At 42.6% G+C, this 16,734-nt stretch overlaps 1 protein-coding gene across 3 annotated transcripts in view; it reads right to left on the reverse strand.

Annotated features, from left to right (window-relative positions):
* MTMR4 (myotubularin related protein 4) overlaps window positions 1-16,734 on the reverse strand; it is a 73,076-nt gene that overhangs the window by 21,741 nt on the left and 34,601 nt on the right. For all 3 annotated transcript variants that reach the window (XM_073667581.1, XM_073667579.1, XM_073667580.1), the window contains 8 exons: window positions 13,374-13,460; window positions 5,617-5,733; window positions 3,818-3,900; window positions 3,140-3,306; window positions 2,498-2,594; window positions 1,757-1,870; window positions 719-915; window positions 501-629 (listed from right to left, as the gene is read on the reverse strand). In XM_073667581.1, coding sequence (XP_073523682.1) covers window positions 501-629; window positions 719-915; window positions 1,757-1,870; window positions 2,498-2,594; window positions 3,140-3,306; window positions 3,818-3,900; window positions 5,617-5,733; window positions 13,374-13,460 — 991 coding nt within the window. The remainder of the gene's footprint in view (window positions 1-500; window positions 630-718; window positions 916-1,756; window positions 1,871-2,497; window positions 2,595-3,139; window positions 3,307-3,817; window positions 3,901-5,616; window positions 5,734-13,373; window positions 13,461-16,734) is intronic.

Consider the following 16,734-nt stretch of genomic DNA (forward strand, 5'->3'; position numbering starts at 1 on the left):
TTCCCCTACCTCTCTCTAGTTATAGACATTCTTTCACATAACTACAAGCTCTGAGCTCCGTGGGTGTTCCCTGTGAAGCATGCCATCTCCACCCTTCTCTGAACTTAGAAGTCTCCTCGTAATATATAGTCTGCTGTGCAGTGTCTGAATGACACCATGGAGAGTGACTGTGCATGGCCACTTCTCTGCAAAGCATGGACGCCAGACACCAAGCTCTCAATCAGAAATGGCTCCTATAACTCAACCTGTTATGGCTTGTTTAGAAAGGCAAATTAGAATTCTGTGTGCAAAGAACAATTGTTAATTTGATCGTTCTAGGAACGTAGAATATCCTGGTTATCGGCAGCACGTACACAGCACATGGTGCTGGCAAGAATGATCCAAATCAATGGAAGAACAAGTGTTTTGTTTGTCGGATGATTGCCTTCAGCTCTTCAAAAAGGAGCCTTCGCTCACCCATCTAAACCTATCCAGTGCAGAGATTTATTTCATTCAGTTACCTTCACACTCGCAGCCTCCACCTTTGGCTCTGTTTGCAACAGCAGCAGTGTAAGATCTTGCATCCAGGATTAAGAGCTTCTGAGGTGCCCCGCTCCCTTCAATACCAGGACAGGCAGTAAGAGAAGAGTCTGTAAGGAGCAATCAAAGCTGTCAACCTTTCATCAATAGCAAAAAAAACTGAAGAATTAGGTGTTGGTAACGTAATTCAGTTTCTTACCAAAGTCTGTGTCTCCATTTTCATTTCCATCATTGCTACTTTTGCTGAAGTTTGCAGCAGCAGCACGTCCGCCTGGATTCAGGGCACAGGCCTTTGCTATGGAAGTCACCAGATACTCATCATCGGCATTGCGCCAGCCCCACCAGCTGATCTCTGGTTGACTACACCGTGCAATCACTGCGCCTGTCCTTGTATGTCTACAAGACAAAGTAACGGTGTATGAGGACTAGATATGGTCGTCAAACACTTATAAAGGACATTCCCTTCACTCACATGACATTGTAGAGAAATACTATTGCCTCCTTTACTTTTTGTAAAAGATGCTATATAAACAAAGACCATCCACTTGTATAGCCCCTGGAAAAGGGAATCTAAAGGAATGTTCAAAAAGTTTTGTTTTTTTATTCAGCAGAAACTCTCAAAAACATGGGGTTCCTTCTTCAAAAGCTCAGGAGAGAGACTCCACTCAATAGAGAAATAAATTGATAAATATCATTGATATTTATAATAAATATTTTTCAATGTAATAATTGATAGTTGTTTATCAATCTTTAATCAATTATCAATGTAATTGATTAAAAAAAAAAAAAAGAAAAAACTACATCTCCCCGAAAAGGTTAAAAAAGTTTGAAGGGAGTTGTCCTGGCTACAAGCACCAGTTTTGCTAGGGAAAGTAGTGTCCAGCTAGACATGTAAGCTGTGGCAAGGTCCGTGTCTACAGCTGGAAAAACCAAGCAGCAACTTGAGCATCAACCTACTTTCAATAAGTCTCTCTACACTGGTAAGCCGAATAGTAAGATACACGTCATTACATAATCAACATTTTCACGAGAACTATTCCTTACACACAGATTTACCATGACTGTTAGGCCACGTTCACACGTTCAGAATTCGGTCAGCATTTTACCTCAGTATTTGTAAGACAAAACCAGGCATAGGTGATAATACAGAAGTGGTGACGTGTTTCTATTCTACTTTTTCTCTGATTGTTCCACTCCTGGTTTTGGCTTCCAAATAAGATGCGGCCTTTAGTTTTACCTGTACACCACGACAGGAATCCTTTTCCACGATCTGAAAGAAGAAACATTCTCGAGCTCCTTGTCCGTGATCCAGACGGGAACCAGCAGTTTCTGTGGATAACTTGGACACAGTCTAAAGATCAATCAATAAAAATGTATCACCATTGGTTAAACATATTGGTCCGAATAATCTACACTACATATACTATACACTACAAACAAACAAAGCTGTGCTTGAGGTTTTAGAAATTTCATTCACTCTGCTGATCCTGAAGAAAAAAAGCGGTGTTTTTTTTCCGTGGCAAAAGCGCCCTTATGCTACGTGGAAGTATGGCTGTACAATTCATCAATTTCTTAAAAAGGTATGTGCTGGTCTATAGATTACATGATGCATATAGCATTTCTGTCTATTAATACAGAGGACAAATATATATAAGCTTCCAATATAAACAAACTGGAGGGAAACTTCAGCAACAATCAGATTCAGATTTTTATACTGATGTTTAAACGAAATGTCACGCAGCAAATTGATCTTTTGCCAAAATCCACAGCATTTCTTTTCCTCCTAACCATTTTTCCTAAATGTCCCCTTTATGTGCGAGTCTGAGCCTGCAGCACATTCCTTCCCCTCCGTGGTGCCAATGATAATTACAGGGGGGTTAGCACTCTAAATTAAATTGGTGTAACATGTGCCAAAACATAGGGAGAAAAAAAAGTGTTAACATTTAACTAAGCATGATGTATGGATGTAATTCCTCACTTGTAGTTGTGGTTGATGTCAGACACTCGCCAGGCATTCTGCATATCAAAACCCATCCGCAACAGCTCCATCTGGAAGCGATCCTTCACATGGTCACCTGAAAATAAGCCAATCACAACATTGTACACGAGGGACTCACCAGACAGATAATGGACCTTTACAGTGGTAGAGATTTCAGATTTTATTGCGACTGCTAAGACCAACGCTGATGTGATAGAATAAAATCTAGTCCTCTCTCTCCCCGGTCATTCAGTGAAGAAGCGGTCATTGGTTTTAGTCTACAAGTAGCCTGCACTTGACCACTACAACTTATCGTAGGCTTTAGCAGCCATGTGCCATATAACTGGCATTGAGGCAGTATCGCTGGTAATATGGCACGCAACTTCTTAAGTCTCAAGATTAGCTTCAGCAATTTCGTGCCAGCCCCTTGTAAATAAAGACCGGTAGCCCTGCAGCTAGATCGCCATAGAAAAGAGCAAAGCAGGCTGTTTTTCTTTGACACTTCATCATATCATAGTAGTTTTTACACATTTTTCTCCATAAAGCGGGACAACTAATGGATTCTATGAAAAGGAAATACCCTTGCCTGAATGCCATCAACAGCAATTTCCCCCAACTTGTAGTAGCAGAGATGCAGCTCACCTGGACGACAGAGGTGGACATTGTGCTCTTCATCATCTGTGCAGATCCCCTGACACCAGGCATGGTAGGCAAACGCAAACAGATCTTCTTGTTTGGTTGGACGAGCCGAGGCTCTGCTCAGCCTCTTTAGCCACTCCTGACATTGTTTGAAGGTGGAAAAGTGACATCTAAAAAAATATGAGAATCTTCTTTATTGTAATAGTTGCTGAATGATGCAGAAGGCATGGGAATAGGAGAGGAGTTGTATGGAGAGGTGGCCAAGCAAGTGCATGGCCGGCCTATACAGGTCTATTGGCGGTAATGACACAGGCAAGAGAATGGTTGCTGATAAATGATGGATGGAAGGCTCCTTCAAATAAGGACATCAATGTGGCTGCCTGCCGAAATCATTGAGTGGATACTGACTGCTGAAGAGGATTTAAGCAGCACGTACTGAACCCCACAGAAATGGGTTTTCACTATTCACTAGGTGGGGTCCTGTGTTATAAAAACTAGTATCGGCATAAAACTTAGCTCATGTGTTGGAAGTAGGAGAAAGCCGCTAATATTTCCGTAAACTCAACATCTGAACATGCATGACAACAAACCATGAGCATCTAGATACAAAGCAGCAGGTAACAGCAGCCTTGTAGACTTCATGCAGAATGGAAATTCTAGAGGATACAGAACCAGCTTTACCTGACCACTTTGGAGTCCTTGCATATAATCTGCAGCTGGAACATATCACGACTCTCCACAGTCTCAATCATCCTTAAAGGCACCTGGAAAAAAACATCAGAAATGTAGTATTGTGTCATATATACGGTCTATCCTGTTCAGTGTCTCCCACACAGATGGCGGTTTCAGGATTTCCTTAGTATTGCACAGTTTCTGATGTCTTGATGATAATTCCATCACCTGGGCAATACTACGGACATCCTGAAAACGTGATCTGTTGGGGGCCGTGAGGACTGGAGTTCTGGAAACACTGTAGTACAGGATCAGACATGATCTATATGACAAGCAGCCCACCTTTCACTTATTGTCATTTATTAACTGTGTATGAGGAGACGACTATACCTGTCTGAAGGAATACAAACCTAAAGAGACTGGTACACATGAGGGAATACATAGATGCCCTGAATATATACAGGACACACTCTAAATAAAGTCCCAGAAGATAAAAACCCCATTCATAATGGAGTGGATCACACCTGCGAGGCCAGCCAGGTATTTTCCCTGCAGCACCCCCTACTGAGGAAATGTAGCATTACATGGTCATCTGAATGGTCATCAAATTATTCAAGCAGCAGACTGAAGTCGCCATTGTATTAGAGAGGCTCTCCATTCTGGCTCATTAAGGAGGGTGTCCTGAGCAGAGACCTCCCTTTGAGGTCTATGTGACCTTTTAGTGCACTGGGGTCTTCATAAGAAAAACTCCTTAAAAAAGGGTCAAGCTAAGGATACTAAATCAATGAAAGCAGAGTCCCTATATTGTGGCTGCAGAAAAACGCAAGCAGCCCTTTATCAGAGGCAAAGAACCAGTATGAAAACCTTATCAAATGATGTTTAGTAGTGATGAGCGCAAGTGCTCGGGTATGCACCGAGTATCGCGGGTGCTCGAATGACATGTTCACGTCCCCATGCCCACGTTTCACCACTGTTAGACAGCCACAAAACGTTAGGGGATTGCCTGGCAAATTGTGGCTGTCTAACAGTGGTGAAACATGTGGGCGCAGGGACTTGAACATCTCAATCGAGCACCTGCGATACTCTGCATATCCGAGCACCTTAGGCAAACTCAAGTAACAAAGCACTTGCGCTCATCACTAATGTTTATTCATTAGAGGGTGGTCTAAATCATACACCACCTATCAACAGGATAGACGATAAGGGCATGATTGCTGGGGGTACAAACTTTGGGATCCCCAAAGTCCCCTGTGTGAACAGACCAGTGGTGAGCATGCATGACCACCACTCCTATAGACAGTAAGTGTAGCAGTGGTCGCACATGCTCACTACTGTACCATTCATACAGAGCACTTTATAACCTCTGATCTCGTGATCGGTGGGAAAGGGAGGTGGCGGTGGGTGAGGGGTGGAATGTATAATCCTTTGGAAAGTTGATATATGCTGTTCATGGGATTACCTCATTAAATATTCATTAATCCAAATGTCAAGCAAGGGTCAACAAACTATGGCCCCGATTTACTAAGGATTTGGAGAAACAGAATTCCATAGACAACATACGAATCAAAGAGCAATTACTGAAGAGACTGAGAACCTTTTGCTGCAAAGTTATTTTTATCCCTTGGACAATTACGGTGGATTCACAAGCTGCAGACTTGTTGCAGAAGTGTTTGCGATTGTCCCAAATATTGGAATGAGGTCTGCAGAAATCTGTGCGTTTCCGATTTTCATATTCAAAAATTTTGGCCACAAATTAGTGGCATCTGAATTAAACCTTACGGGCCTCCTCCACCCTGACGATAACTTACATTGATGACAGAGTCCTTGAACTTGATGTGCAGCCTGTAGTTGGAGACTGCTATGACCGCATCATTTGCACTTCCTAAATACTCCACGCTCTCGCCCGGCAGCACTTGGAAAGGTACCTGGGTGGTAGGGAAAAAAAAAAAGAAAGTTGGACGACAAAGAGATTCTCTCTAAAGGAAACATAATTACACGCAAAAGAGAAATGATTTCAGCTGATTAATAATGTACTGCCGCGCTCTGCACAGACCATCTTTAATTCAAGCAGCTCCAGCTTCATGGCGTTCTTATTTGCATGAACCATATACCATCCTGATGTTTCGCTCAGACGACACATCCAGTAACTGCAGCTGATTTATTTTCATCCCTGTCAAAGAGCTTTATTCAAAAACAGCCTTCATCATAGCGGGAGCAGATTGCTGCCAATTTCTCTCCTGTGTCGTAATAAATTTGGTGGCCTCAGTACCTTAACATTTCTCTAGACACTTTACAAAAGCTGCATTATATTTTTTGGCCATGTAGTATTTTTTCTTATATTTTGGGAAGGGGCTAGGCAGATGGATGCACATAAGGTACCTGATAGGGCAACCTTATTGCTGAATTTCTGTATGGCTGTATAAATCCTACCACAACAGGGAAAAGGATACCCATCTTATTAATACAAAGTGTCAACACTGATGAATCAAGTTTTCATGCAAATTAGGCGTGAAAATACATGGAGTGTACCAACCATACCCCCAATGGACTTTCAAGCTAATTTGTATATTTCTTCAAAGCTTGATTTTTCGGCACTTTAATCTCCGATCAGATTATTACAAAAACAGGTATTCGTCTTATTTTTGTACTAGGACTGATCACTAGTTTCCCTTTAAGGAAACTAGTGAAGTATGGAGTTGTATCGGTAATGATTAATGGGGCAAACATACAAATTAACGCTCTCCAGAAAGAAAACTCTCATAAGAGCGACTACCTATTGTAGGTAGCAACTGCCCAATTATTATCTGAATAAGACCTCATACTTCACTAGTTCCTTTTAAAGTGGGCATCCACTACCTAGATATTGATGACAGAATCAGGGGGTTCAAAACCCCCACCAAACCGCTTTTTGCAGTGGCTGTGACGGTCTGGTGATTGGCTGCAGTGGTTACGTGACATGGTTTAAAAGTATACATTTTTCTTTATGCAGAACACTGGGACAATAAATAAAGGGTTGTCTACATGGCTGTGGAGTTGGTAAGCCAAAACGACCAACTCAAACCCCACAGTACTGCTTCACTACTGAGCGTGTACATAAAGTGCAGCACAGATTCATCTCAAGTAAAAGCCGAGACCCTTAGATCAGAAATAGGACATTTCATAACTTTCCCAAATTATTCTGGAAACATTTGTAGCACATCCTGCATTGTACTACTGTACCCAATTTATTATATATTTTAGGAGTCTGAGTATTTTATACCAACTCCACCAAAATGGACACAGACTCCAACTCCACAGCCCTGGTTGTCCAGTAGTAGAGAACCCATCTGTCCAAACAGTAAGAAACACAACAATGTCTAGTAATCTCAATGGGTGGTGAATCCTGACCAATGGGATAGATTACTACATAAATAAAGGCACGTCATAGATAAGGGTTCCATATCACTGTGGAAAAGAACATAGGGACTCCATTGTTACAACTGAGTCAGTCCTGGCAATAAAAGGTAATAATCACCAAAGGTATGGTGAGGGGCAAGAGAGGAACAATTCGCACAACTAAATGCGTTCCCTGCTATGCCTCTAAATTAAAGGGAGCGTGACCATAGATTAATGAGACCGAAATACAGGCAGCATGAATCAGACATCGGCTGCTTTATTACACTCATGTTTTACCCTAAAATGCAGCAGAGTATCAGAGAAAACACTTTGCAAAGCCGGCCAGGGACAGTGTGCGTGGGGTGACTAGGAGCCGCTGCCAGGGAGCCGAATCGGACAAAGGTTCCTTTTAAATATCATATAAATTGTCATATATTAAGAAAAAGACAATTTCACAATTTATATGATATTTAAATGCAACTCGACGGGAGATTAATGCTGCTCAATGACATTGCAGACTATGAAACACACGCCTGATTGAGTGCCAATATGCATCAAATTAAAGAGGTATATGCTCCTTAGTAGACCTGGTAGAATAGGGCATCTACCCCAGCTACCAGTAGATTTACATTATAATTTACACCAATTTCTGACTTAAATTCTAGTAAATTTGCCTCGCCAATTCCACTAAAAAAAATGTACACTTTTCTTGTTGCTTCTGAAAATTAAGAACAAAAAGCCAAATTTTTGCAATTATTTTTTGCCAGTAAAGTGGAGTACAGAACTTTATAAATTCTCTCCTTGTATCATCTCAGCATCCAAGTGTAAAACCAACAGAAAACAGACCCCCTCCAAACAGGTGGAAATCAGAGGGAGGTACTGGTAGGGTCAAGGGTGTGCCAGTAACTATCCTGGCCTAAAATAAGAGAGGTGACGCTACAGAGTCACAAACATGGAGATTTAGCAGTGTCAATCCTGGTGGTAGAACTGATCCATCAATGGATCATGGTGATGGCAACTAGTTTCATGAACATATATTTTTATGGGCTTGTCGTTTTGTTTCCTCACAGCATATCAGGCCACCAGGAACACGATGAGAAGAATTTAATGTGAGCACAGCGTTAATACAGAGATCAATGTGCAACAGACTGATAAATTAAAAACAAAAGAAATGTGCAGTTTTCTTAATTTGTATGAATTAAAGTTTATTAAAAAATAAATCTGACTCCAGCACAAGTGCCCATTTCATTTTTAAGACTGGTGCACTACAAGGTACACACCTTAGAGTCTCATTCAGATGTCAGCGATTTTTCACGTACACAAAAAGGACAGTCTGATGGTCATCAGTGCTTTGTATCAGAATTTAATCTGTGTTTGGTCAGTGTCCGCTTTTACCATCAGTGATTGCATGAGGATGCGTGGATAAAGTCTAAATCTTCTCCTATACATTGCACCATTAATCACAGACCGTACCCGGATTACACACTGATGCCATCTCTTTGCTATAAGTCACATTCATGTACCCACACAACGGAAGGAGTGATTTTCACCTGTGGTATTGATAAAGAGCGGACATGTCTCCAGAATTTTTTAAGTGGACACACAGGGCTTTATTCATCAAAGCTTTCGCGCTAGAATTCTGCCATAAAAGCTGTGAAAAGTCACAAAATTTGAGAACGACTCAGTTGCTCCAAAATATTGCAATTTTTGCAGTTTTCAGCCCAGTTTTTCCCAACGCTGCCAAAATAGGTGGAATTAGGGTGGGATGGGGGACAGCAAGGGTTAGATGCCACAGGTTGTCAAATTCAGGACGAGTTGTGTTCCCAACGTCAGAAATCTCACTCCAGTATCTGATTGGAGTAAGATTTCTGGAATGGTGCATGCCACTCCTCAGACCCTCAAGATTCCCAAAGAGGCGTGCAACTCTTCATGAATCAGTAGGGTCTGACTCCACCACCACACCCTCATCAAGATCAGTGTAAGCAATTCGGGCCCATGGTCTGGAAGGGGGAAAAAAAAAACAAATAGTCTATGGGGCTCTTCACATGTCCAACAGTTACGTGTTCTACGTATGAAAATCACGGCTAGAACACATGCATGAAACAATAATATATGCGAAAGACTATCCAGTGACAATTCTACTCTGCATCCTCTTTCATAATCTGACAATTTCAAAAAGTATTGCCCAATACCGGGTTCCCTCTATGATGGTGCTGCAGAGGACTATTCTTACTAAATAGGGTCTGTCTGAAGTAGAAGACTCCCTTTCAGTTTGGTTTATTTCACCCACTGTCCATGTGCCCAATTTCCATACCACAGAGCTGTATCGTGGTCAGTGAGAATCTTTATGTTGGTAATTACTCCATAAATGTACGGGCACAGCAGAAGACATTTGTGTTCATCAATAATTAACAATATAAACTGGCCTGGAATAAAAATACACTGTAGCAGATTGGATCAGGAAGCCGAGCATAACGGCGTAAAGGGCCAGTAACACCGAAAGTCCAAATAAATAAGACCTTGAACACAGGACAGTTTTTTTGCTATTCAAAGACCAAAAGCCCCTTGCCCCCCTACAATTACTTGTAAACACATTTACACATAGTATAGTACAAAAACAATTGTGTCACTTGTGAATTTCCGGACCCCCATTTCAAGCTTTCAGGGAAACTTGCAGTTTCAACACCAACAACTAAGTCTGCTCATACCTTGATCTCCTGGCTCATCTCCCGTACCCCCCACTCATCACTCTGGAGGTCTGTGGCCAAACACACCAGGAAATGCTGTGGAAGAAGGGGGCTGGCTTGTCTCCTCTCCCATCACACAGTGCCATCTACTTAGCAGTCACATACTTTGATGACGAGCCAACACAGCAGGCCACGTGGGCCGGTGTCAGCATGTAGTTAAGGCAGCAAGAACTAAGTCTTCAGGTGACATGTAAGTCACCAAAACAGGGAATCTGCATCCTATTGGACCAACATATATACCGTATTTTTCGGACTATAAAACAACTTTTTTCCCTCCAAAATTTTGGAGGAAAGTGGGGGGTGCGTCTTATAGACCGAATGTATATGGGTGGCTGTGGATGGTGGGGGGGAGCGGCAGTGGCGGAGCAGCGGGCACAGGAGGCAGGAGCCACCTGCTGCAGCCTACACTGTGCCCACTACTAAAGAAAATGAATATTCACTGCTCCCCACGCCCATGGGCGTGGAGAGCAGTGAATATTAATTTTCCTTAATAGCACTCACACTGTACCTGCAGCGCGGCTCCTGCAGCGGCCGGCATTCAGTATGCTTGCTATTAAAGTCTATGAATATTCACTACAACCCACTCCCATGGGTTGTAGTGAATATTCATGAACTTTAATAGCGGGCACACATACCGCCGGCCGCTGCAGGAGCCGCGCTGCGGGTACAGTGTGCACACTATTAGGGAGAGTGAATGGTCATTGCTCCCCAAGCACACAGTCCCGGCGTGGGGAGCAGTGACTATTCCGGCGGTGTTTATTTTTTTGTGTGCAGCATGGGATGGGGGGTGCCAAGCATACCAGGATTGGGGATGAGGGGTGCCATGCATACCAGGATTGGGGATGAGGGGTGCCATGCATACCAGGATTGGGGATGAGGGGTGCCATGCATACCAGGATTGGGGATTGGGGCCACGTATAACAGGAAGGAGGATATTAACAGAATTGGGGGACATTACCCTAGTACCAATGTCAGCAGCAGACCCTCTCCCCCATAACAGTACATCATGACCACATTTTTTGCTAAAATTTATTTTTCTATTTTCCTCCTCTAAAACCTAGGTGAGTCTTATGGTGCTGTGCGTCTTATAGTCTGAATAATACGGTACGTAGAAGTCACACTATTCTATGTAAAAAGATCATTGGCATATCATTTTCATTTTCCCGGATAAGCCCTTTAAAGAGATACTGGCATAAAAGCACACAAATGCCTCAATGGCGTGCTCTCCATCACATTGTTAGAAGCTATTCCAATGTTCAGTCTACTATACTGAATTTACTATACTTTAACATAAAATGCCACAGCACCTCTCCTCAATGAGCATACTTGCTACCCAGCATCCCAAGTTTTAAGCATTTACTTTTATTAAAACACCCAAGGACAGTTTTGCCCTCAACTTGACATCCATTTTGCTTAAAGGGACTGTCTGCACAGAATGACTGTTCAAACAAACCACAGCCGCTTGTCGCTTCATGGTGGGACCAACAATTTAAGTACACCTTCCCACCTGCTTGTTTTCCATCTATATCCACCCCATCGTCTTTGATTGATAGCTCTTACGAGAGAGCCATACAAAGGGAGAGGTAGATGAAAAACAAGCAGGTGGGAAGGTGCACTTAAATGTTTGGTCCTGCCAAGATGCACTGAGCGCCTGTGCTTGGTTTGAACAGTCATTCTGTGCCGACAGACTCCCTTTAAACTGGCTGCATGAAACTAGAAAATACAAAAGCTGTTTTCCGCTAGAAACAGCACCACATTTCTATACAGGCAGTGTCAGATTGGGGTACATGGGCGCCAGTAGCATCGACTCTGGGGGCCACTGTGCAGCTACATGCCAATATTTTATTATTCACAAATGTATATAATGTATATAATAAACTAGGCAGTTTGTTAGATGTATGATTAGATGCTGCCATTGTCTGTACATAGAGACTCGTCATAGGGAGGTCACGTTTATGAAATGCAAGTGCCATGTTCTTCTCTATAGCTAAATAGGAATTAAAGAAACTAAAACTAAGGGGGGAGGGGGGACGACGACACACAAGCAGGCTTCTCTATCTTAGAGACGAACAATAGAATCAGCAAGCCAAGTTTAGTAGTCAATGGGGGGCGAGCTTCCAACGTGAGGCCAAGATCAGCTGCTGGCACGGGCGATCCTGGCTGCTGGCATGAGAGTGCAGACAGGCTGAGCCAGTGGTAACACTGCTCTACAGGGCTGTATAACTGTAGGAGAGCGACATTAAACTGCTCTTATGTCATGCCCGACCACTACTTGCCACCTATAAATAGGATTAGTTATGCAGCTAGAACAGTGCAATGTACACATTTTTTGCAGACGTCCCTTCTATAGGGAAGTGCAGTCTGCAGGACATTACCACGTACGCCATGCAAGTGAAGGTGAAAAGAACACCAGGCTTTTGATGGGTGAATGGAGCATTTGCTGCACATGCGTCAAATATAACGCTGTGTGCACAGAGCCTTACCTTGCCATAAATTAACTGATCTGTAGAGGAGAAAACGTTTTATAAGGTGGAGCACGAAGCACAGACCTCTCCATCCAGGTTACAGCTATGAAAATCATCCATATTCTAACAGGTAATAACAAAAATAGAATTTTCTTTCTATATTGCCAAAATAATTACAGCAACATTTTATTGGTGTATAAGGAGAGCATTTTTTTCTCGCCTCGTTTCTCTGGTCCAGTACTATGTATGTGTATATGTATGTGCTGGGAAGACACGGCACAGCCACCGCAGTTATTTATCATCTGAAGAAGTGAACGACAAGGGGGACATTAAGCCCAGATTCCTGCAGGACTGTCATCCTGGAATCAGAGGTGTTTTTCATTTCCTCTCATGTACAGACACGTGAAGCCAAAAATGACCAGATCCAGTAGGAAAAAGAAAGAAAATGCACAGAACGTGTACGTGTGATAAAGTGCGGCATAATGTAATAAAGGAGTATGACTATTACACTGCGGTTAACACTGTATATTGATCACTAGAGCTTCCAGCGTGAGCGCCCCCTACATGCAGGGCTGTGGAGTCGGTAGGCCAAACCTCTGACTCCTCATTTTTCCTGACTCCTGACTCCACAGCCCTGCCTCACTACTGAGCGAGTACATAAAGTGGAGCACAGATTCATCTCAACTAAAAGCCCAGATCCTTAAATCAGGAACAGAACAGACATTTATAGGACATTTCATAACTTTCCCAAATTCTTATGGAAACATTTACAGCACATCCTGCATTGCGCTACTGTACCCAATTTATTATATATTTTAGGAGTCGGTCTATATTATACCGACTCCACCAAAATGGACACCGACTCCACAGCCCTGCTTACAAGTGCTGGGCATCGGCAATGTACAGTCAGGAGGCAGTTTTTTGGTGCTTACAGCGGTCAGTGCGATATGTTGGGATAACAAGATCCTACAATCTCACCTGTAACTTATCCTCCTCTTTCACTAGTTCCCTGGGTGGGAACAGATCCTTGGCTTGGATATATTCCAGACTGGGGGGTTCTTCACCCTGAAAAAAAAGCAAGGTAAGAGTGATACAAGTGATTTAATGTATGTCACTAATTTTGTCATTCACGTCTAGGTCTAATGTTCCTTTCAGAGTCAACAAAAGATAAACTGTTGAAGAGCGACTGTCAATCTAAAGGATATTGGAATAGTCTAGAAATCCAGCAGAAAAAAACCAAGGGGTACATTTCTGTCTTATTTTCTGCTGGGTAATGGCTGAGTGCATGAAGCTTATGGTGCATTTGGATAGGTAGATAATCAAACGAGGATCTGTAGGAACACTCAATCCAGTGATCACCTGACAAATGAGAATTGACAGCACATCACCACAGGTAAACAGGCAATGTGCTGCCGATAACATTGAGAGAGTATATGGGAGCAGTGACCCTGTAAGCAATAGTGTTGTTCCCATTATTACTCTGCCTGTCTAAACAAGCAGGTAAACAAGCGCTAAGCGACCTGCTGTACAGTCAACAAGCGATTCTTACGTCATGTTCACACGTTCAGTATTTTACATCAGTATCATCAGGAGTGAAAGAAGCATTGAACATGCTGAACTGTAACCAACACGTCTTTATCCTGGTAAGTGCCATCAGAGGGGTCAGGACACAATCCCACATTAGGGGATCTGCTGGACCTTTATCATGTATCTAATGCGTATGAGCGCTATACAGTGAGCAGATGGAAAGAGGACACATGGCAGAGCTGCATGGACAGAAAGCTAACATTTAATTATATTTTTCTTAATTAAAATTGCAATGAGAGCAATCGATCAAAAAAAAAGGAAATATTGTTGTGGGGATTTTTTATTTTAATTTTTGGATTTTCTGTATCGTTAATGTTCCTTTAAGAACAATATTACAGTTTGCTCTATAAACACAATACAGCTGAGTATAGTGTGTGAGAGTGTGTGAGAGTGTGTGAGAGTGTGTGAGAGTGTGTGAGAGTGTGTGAGAGTGTGTGAGAGTGTGTGAGAGTGTGTGAGAGTGTGTGAGAGTGTGTGAGAGTGTGTGAGAGTGTGTGAGAGTGTGTGAGAGTGTGTGAGAGTGTGTGAGAGTGTGTGAGAGTGTGTGAGAGTGTGTGAGAGTGTGTGAGAGTGTGTGAGAGTGTGTGAGAGTGTGTGAGTGTGTGTGAGTGTGTGAGTGTGTGAGTGTCACACACTTGGCACCTCCACAATGATCTGTTCTATGCAGCGGCTGGTTGCGGATCTGAACAACCCAGCTCACTTAACAGTTTATTGGCCACTGACGGGTCCTGCAGATTGGCTACTACATAAATGAATAGAAGCCGATAGATCCAAGTCAATCAGAATAATTATATTTGTTTCAGCTGACAGACCTAAAAGGTTCCCATGCACATTAAGTGTGTCAGTCCCAACATTTACCCAGATGATTTAAATAGGGAAATCTAATGCGCACGGGGGAAATACTGAATCTTATGATGGCAGAAGGGAAAAAACAAAAAGGATCAGGCATGTTGGATTTCAACATGCCTTACCCTTTGTCCTTTGTTCTCATAGAGATAAGCCGGCAGCAGAAGTGTGTTATCAGCTTGCTCCCCTCTTCCTACTGAAATGACATGCCTGCTCAGTGTAGCAGAGTATGCATGTGTGAGAAAGCAGGAGAATTAGCTGCCGGCCAAACAAGCCTTCAGCAGCTAACTATTGAAGGGTGAATGGCTCAGGCAGCAGACGTTGGATAAATAAAGATGTTCAAAAAAGCATTTCTCTCGAAGAAAAGCTGCTCATCCCAATATACTTAGAAAAATAGGGGACATATATGTATAATGCTGGGGCTACATGGTGACTTTGGCTGCAACATACGATGTGTGACCAAGGTTCACTCAGTGCGCTGCTACATCCCAGCGCAAGACAAGTAAATTGGGTTGAATTACAAAGACAAGCAAGACAGTTTGCTTGTTGCAGTACCCTCAATGTTGCAATTCGACCACATTCACTTATTGCACTGAACTTGGTTGCACGACAGTTGTTGCGGCCAAAGTCAGTGTGTTACCCCAGTCATAATAGGAATACGTAACTTACAGGGTCTTGTGTATTACAGTTTAAGATGTCTACAAAGAATAGGTCATCAAGACTGTATGCAGCATGAGACAGAATTTGACAGTCAATTCATGGTACCCAAACCACAGGCAGCATGAATCAGATCCTGGCCGTACGATTGCAGACAAGTATGTTTACTCTGAAATGCTCCAGTGTTTGAGAAAATAAAGTTTAGTGAACAGTCCAGGGACTGTAGGCAGAGGTGAGAGGAGTCTGATGTGGTACCGGACGGGACTCTCCTCGCCCCTCTCCAGGTGATTGACAGGTCTCTCCCTATGTACATACACAGAAAGACCTTTTAATCACCTAAAGCAGGGCAGAGAGAATCTGTCTTAGGACCACATTAGTCTCCCCCCAATGGCCCAGCATGGCGTTTTAGAGTAAAACAAACATGTCGGCAATCGTGCAGCCAGACTGATTCATGCTGACCGTAGTTTGGGCAGCATGAATAAAGACACTTGTTCCCTTTAACAAGTAAAACCCATCTTATCAGTCAGATGTGAAGCACAAGATCTGTATGTTACATATAATGCACAAGTGCTGCAGGTTGCCTTTTCATCCATGAATTATACCAACAGGTCATTAGGAATAAATCCCAGATCCGGGGATAAAATCTATGCAAACTACAAATCATACTAAGAGGGCATTTCCTTCAATCGACTTTCAATCAATAGCTACGCACATAAAGTCAATGGGAAGAAATCCCAGGAGTCCTTTTCCCATTCCTCTACGCTGTGGTGTCATACCTATTTTAGTTACAAATTGTGATGGAAGAAGCGATGGGGGAAAAGGACACAGACAATCGCTTGGGCACGATTACTACTAATGAAATGAATAACCCGATTATAGAGGAGTTTACCAAGTAAAATGAACATTTTGATATGCTTGATAATCTTGGTGTTTTATTATCCTGTCCTACCCCTAGCATTCACATTCTTACTAATATTAAGTCAGAGGTTTAGTATATTTACAGCATTTACATGGCTATGCAATAGATTCCCTATAAGTAGACCTGCAAAATCAGACGAGAAAGGATGGAAACTGTGGATCCATAGGCTCTTAGGAAAGTGAGGGGAATGAAGTTCTCCTGATCTTTATTAGCCTCCTCACTATGAGAAAGCCGGACATTTCTCCATATACCATGGAAGGTTAAATATCCTGGTAAATTAGTGGAAATGTGACAGGTTTGCAGAGCAATCATTTCCATCCGGACGACGTC

This window comes from Phyllobates terribilis, unplaced genomic scaffold, assembly GCF_046119375.1.
Source record: "Phyllobates terribilis strain yellow unplaced genomic scaffold, ASM4611937v1 Scaffold_2__4_contigs__length_985480577, whole genome shotgun sequence".
Lineage (NCBI taxonomy): Eukaryota > Metazoa > Chordata > Amphibia > Anura > Dendrobatidae > Phyllobates > Phyllobates terribilis.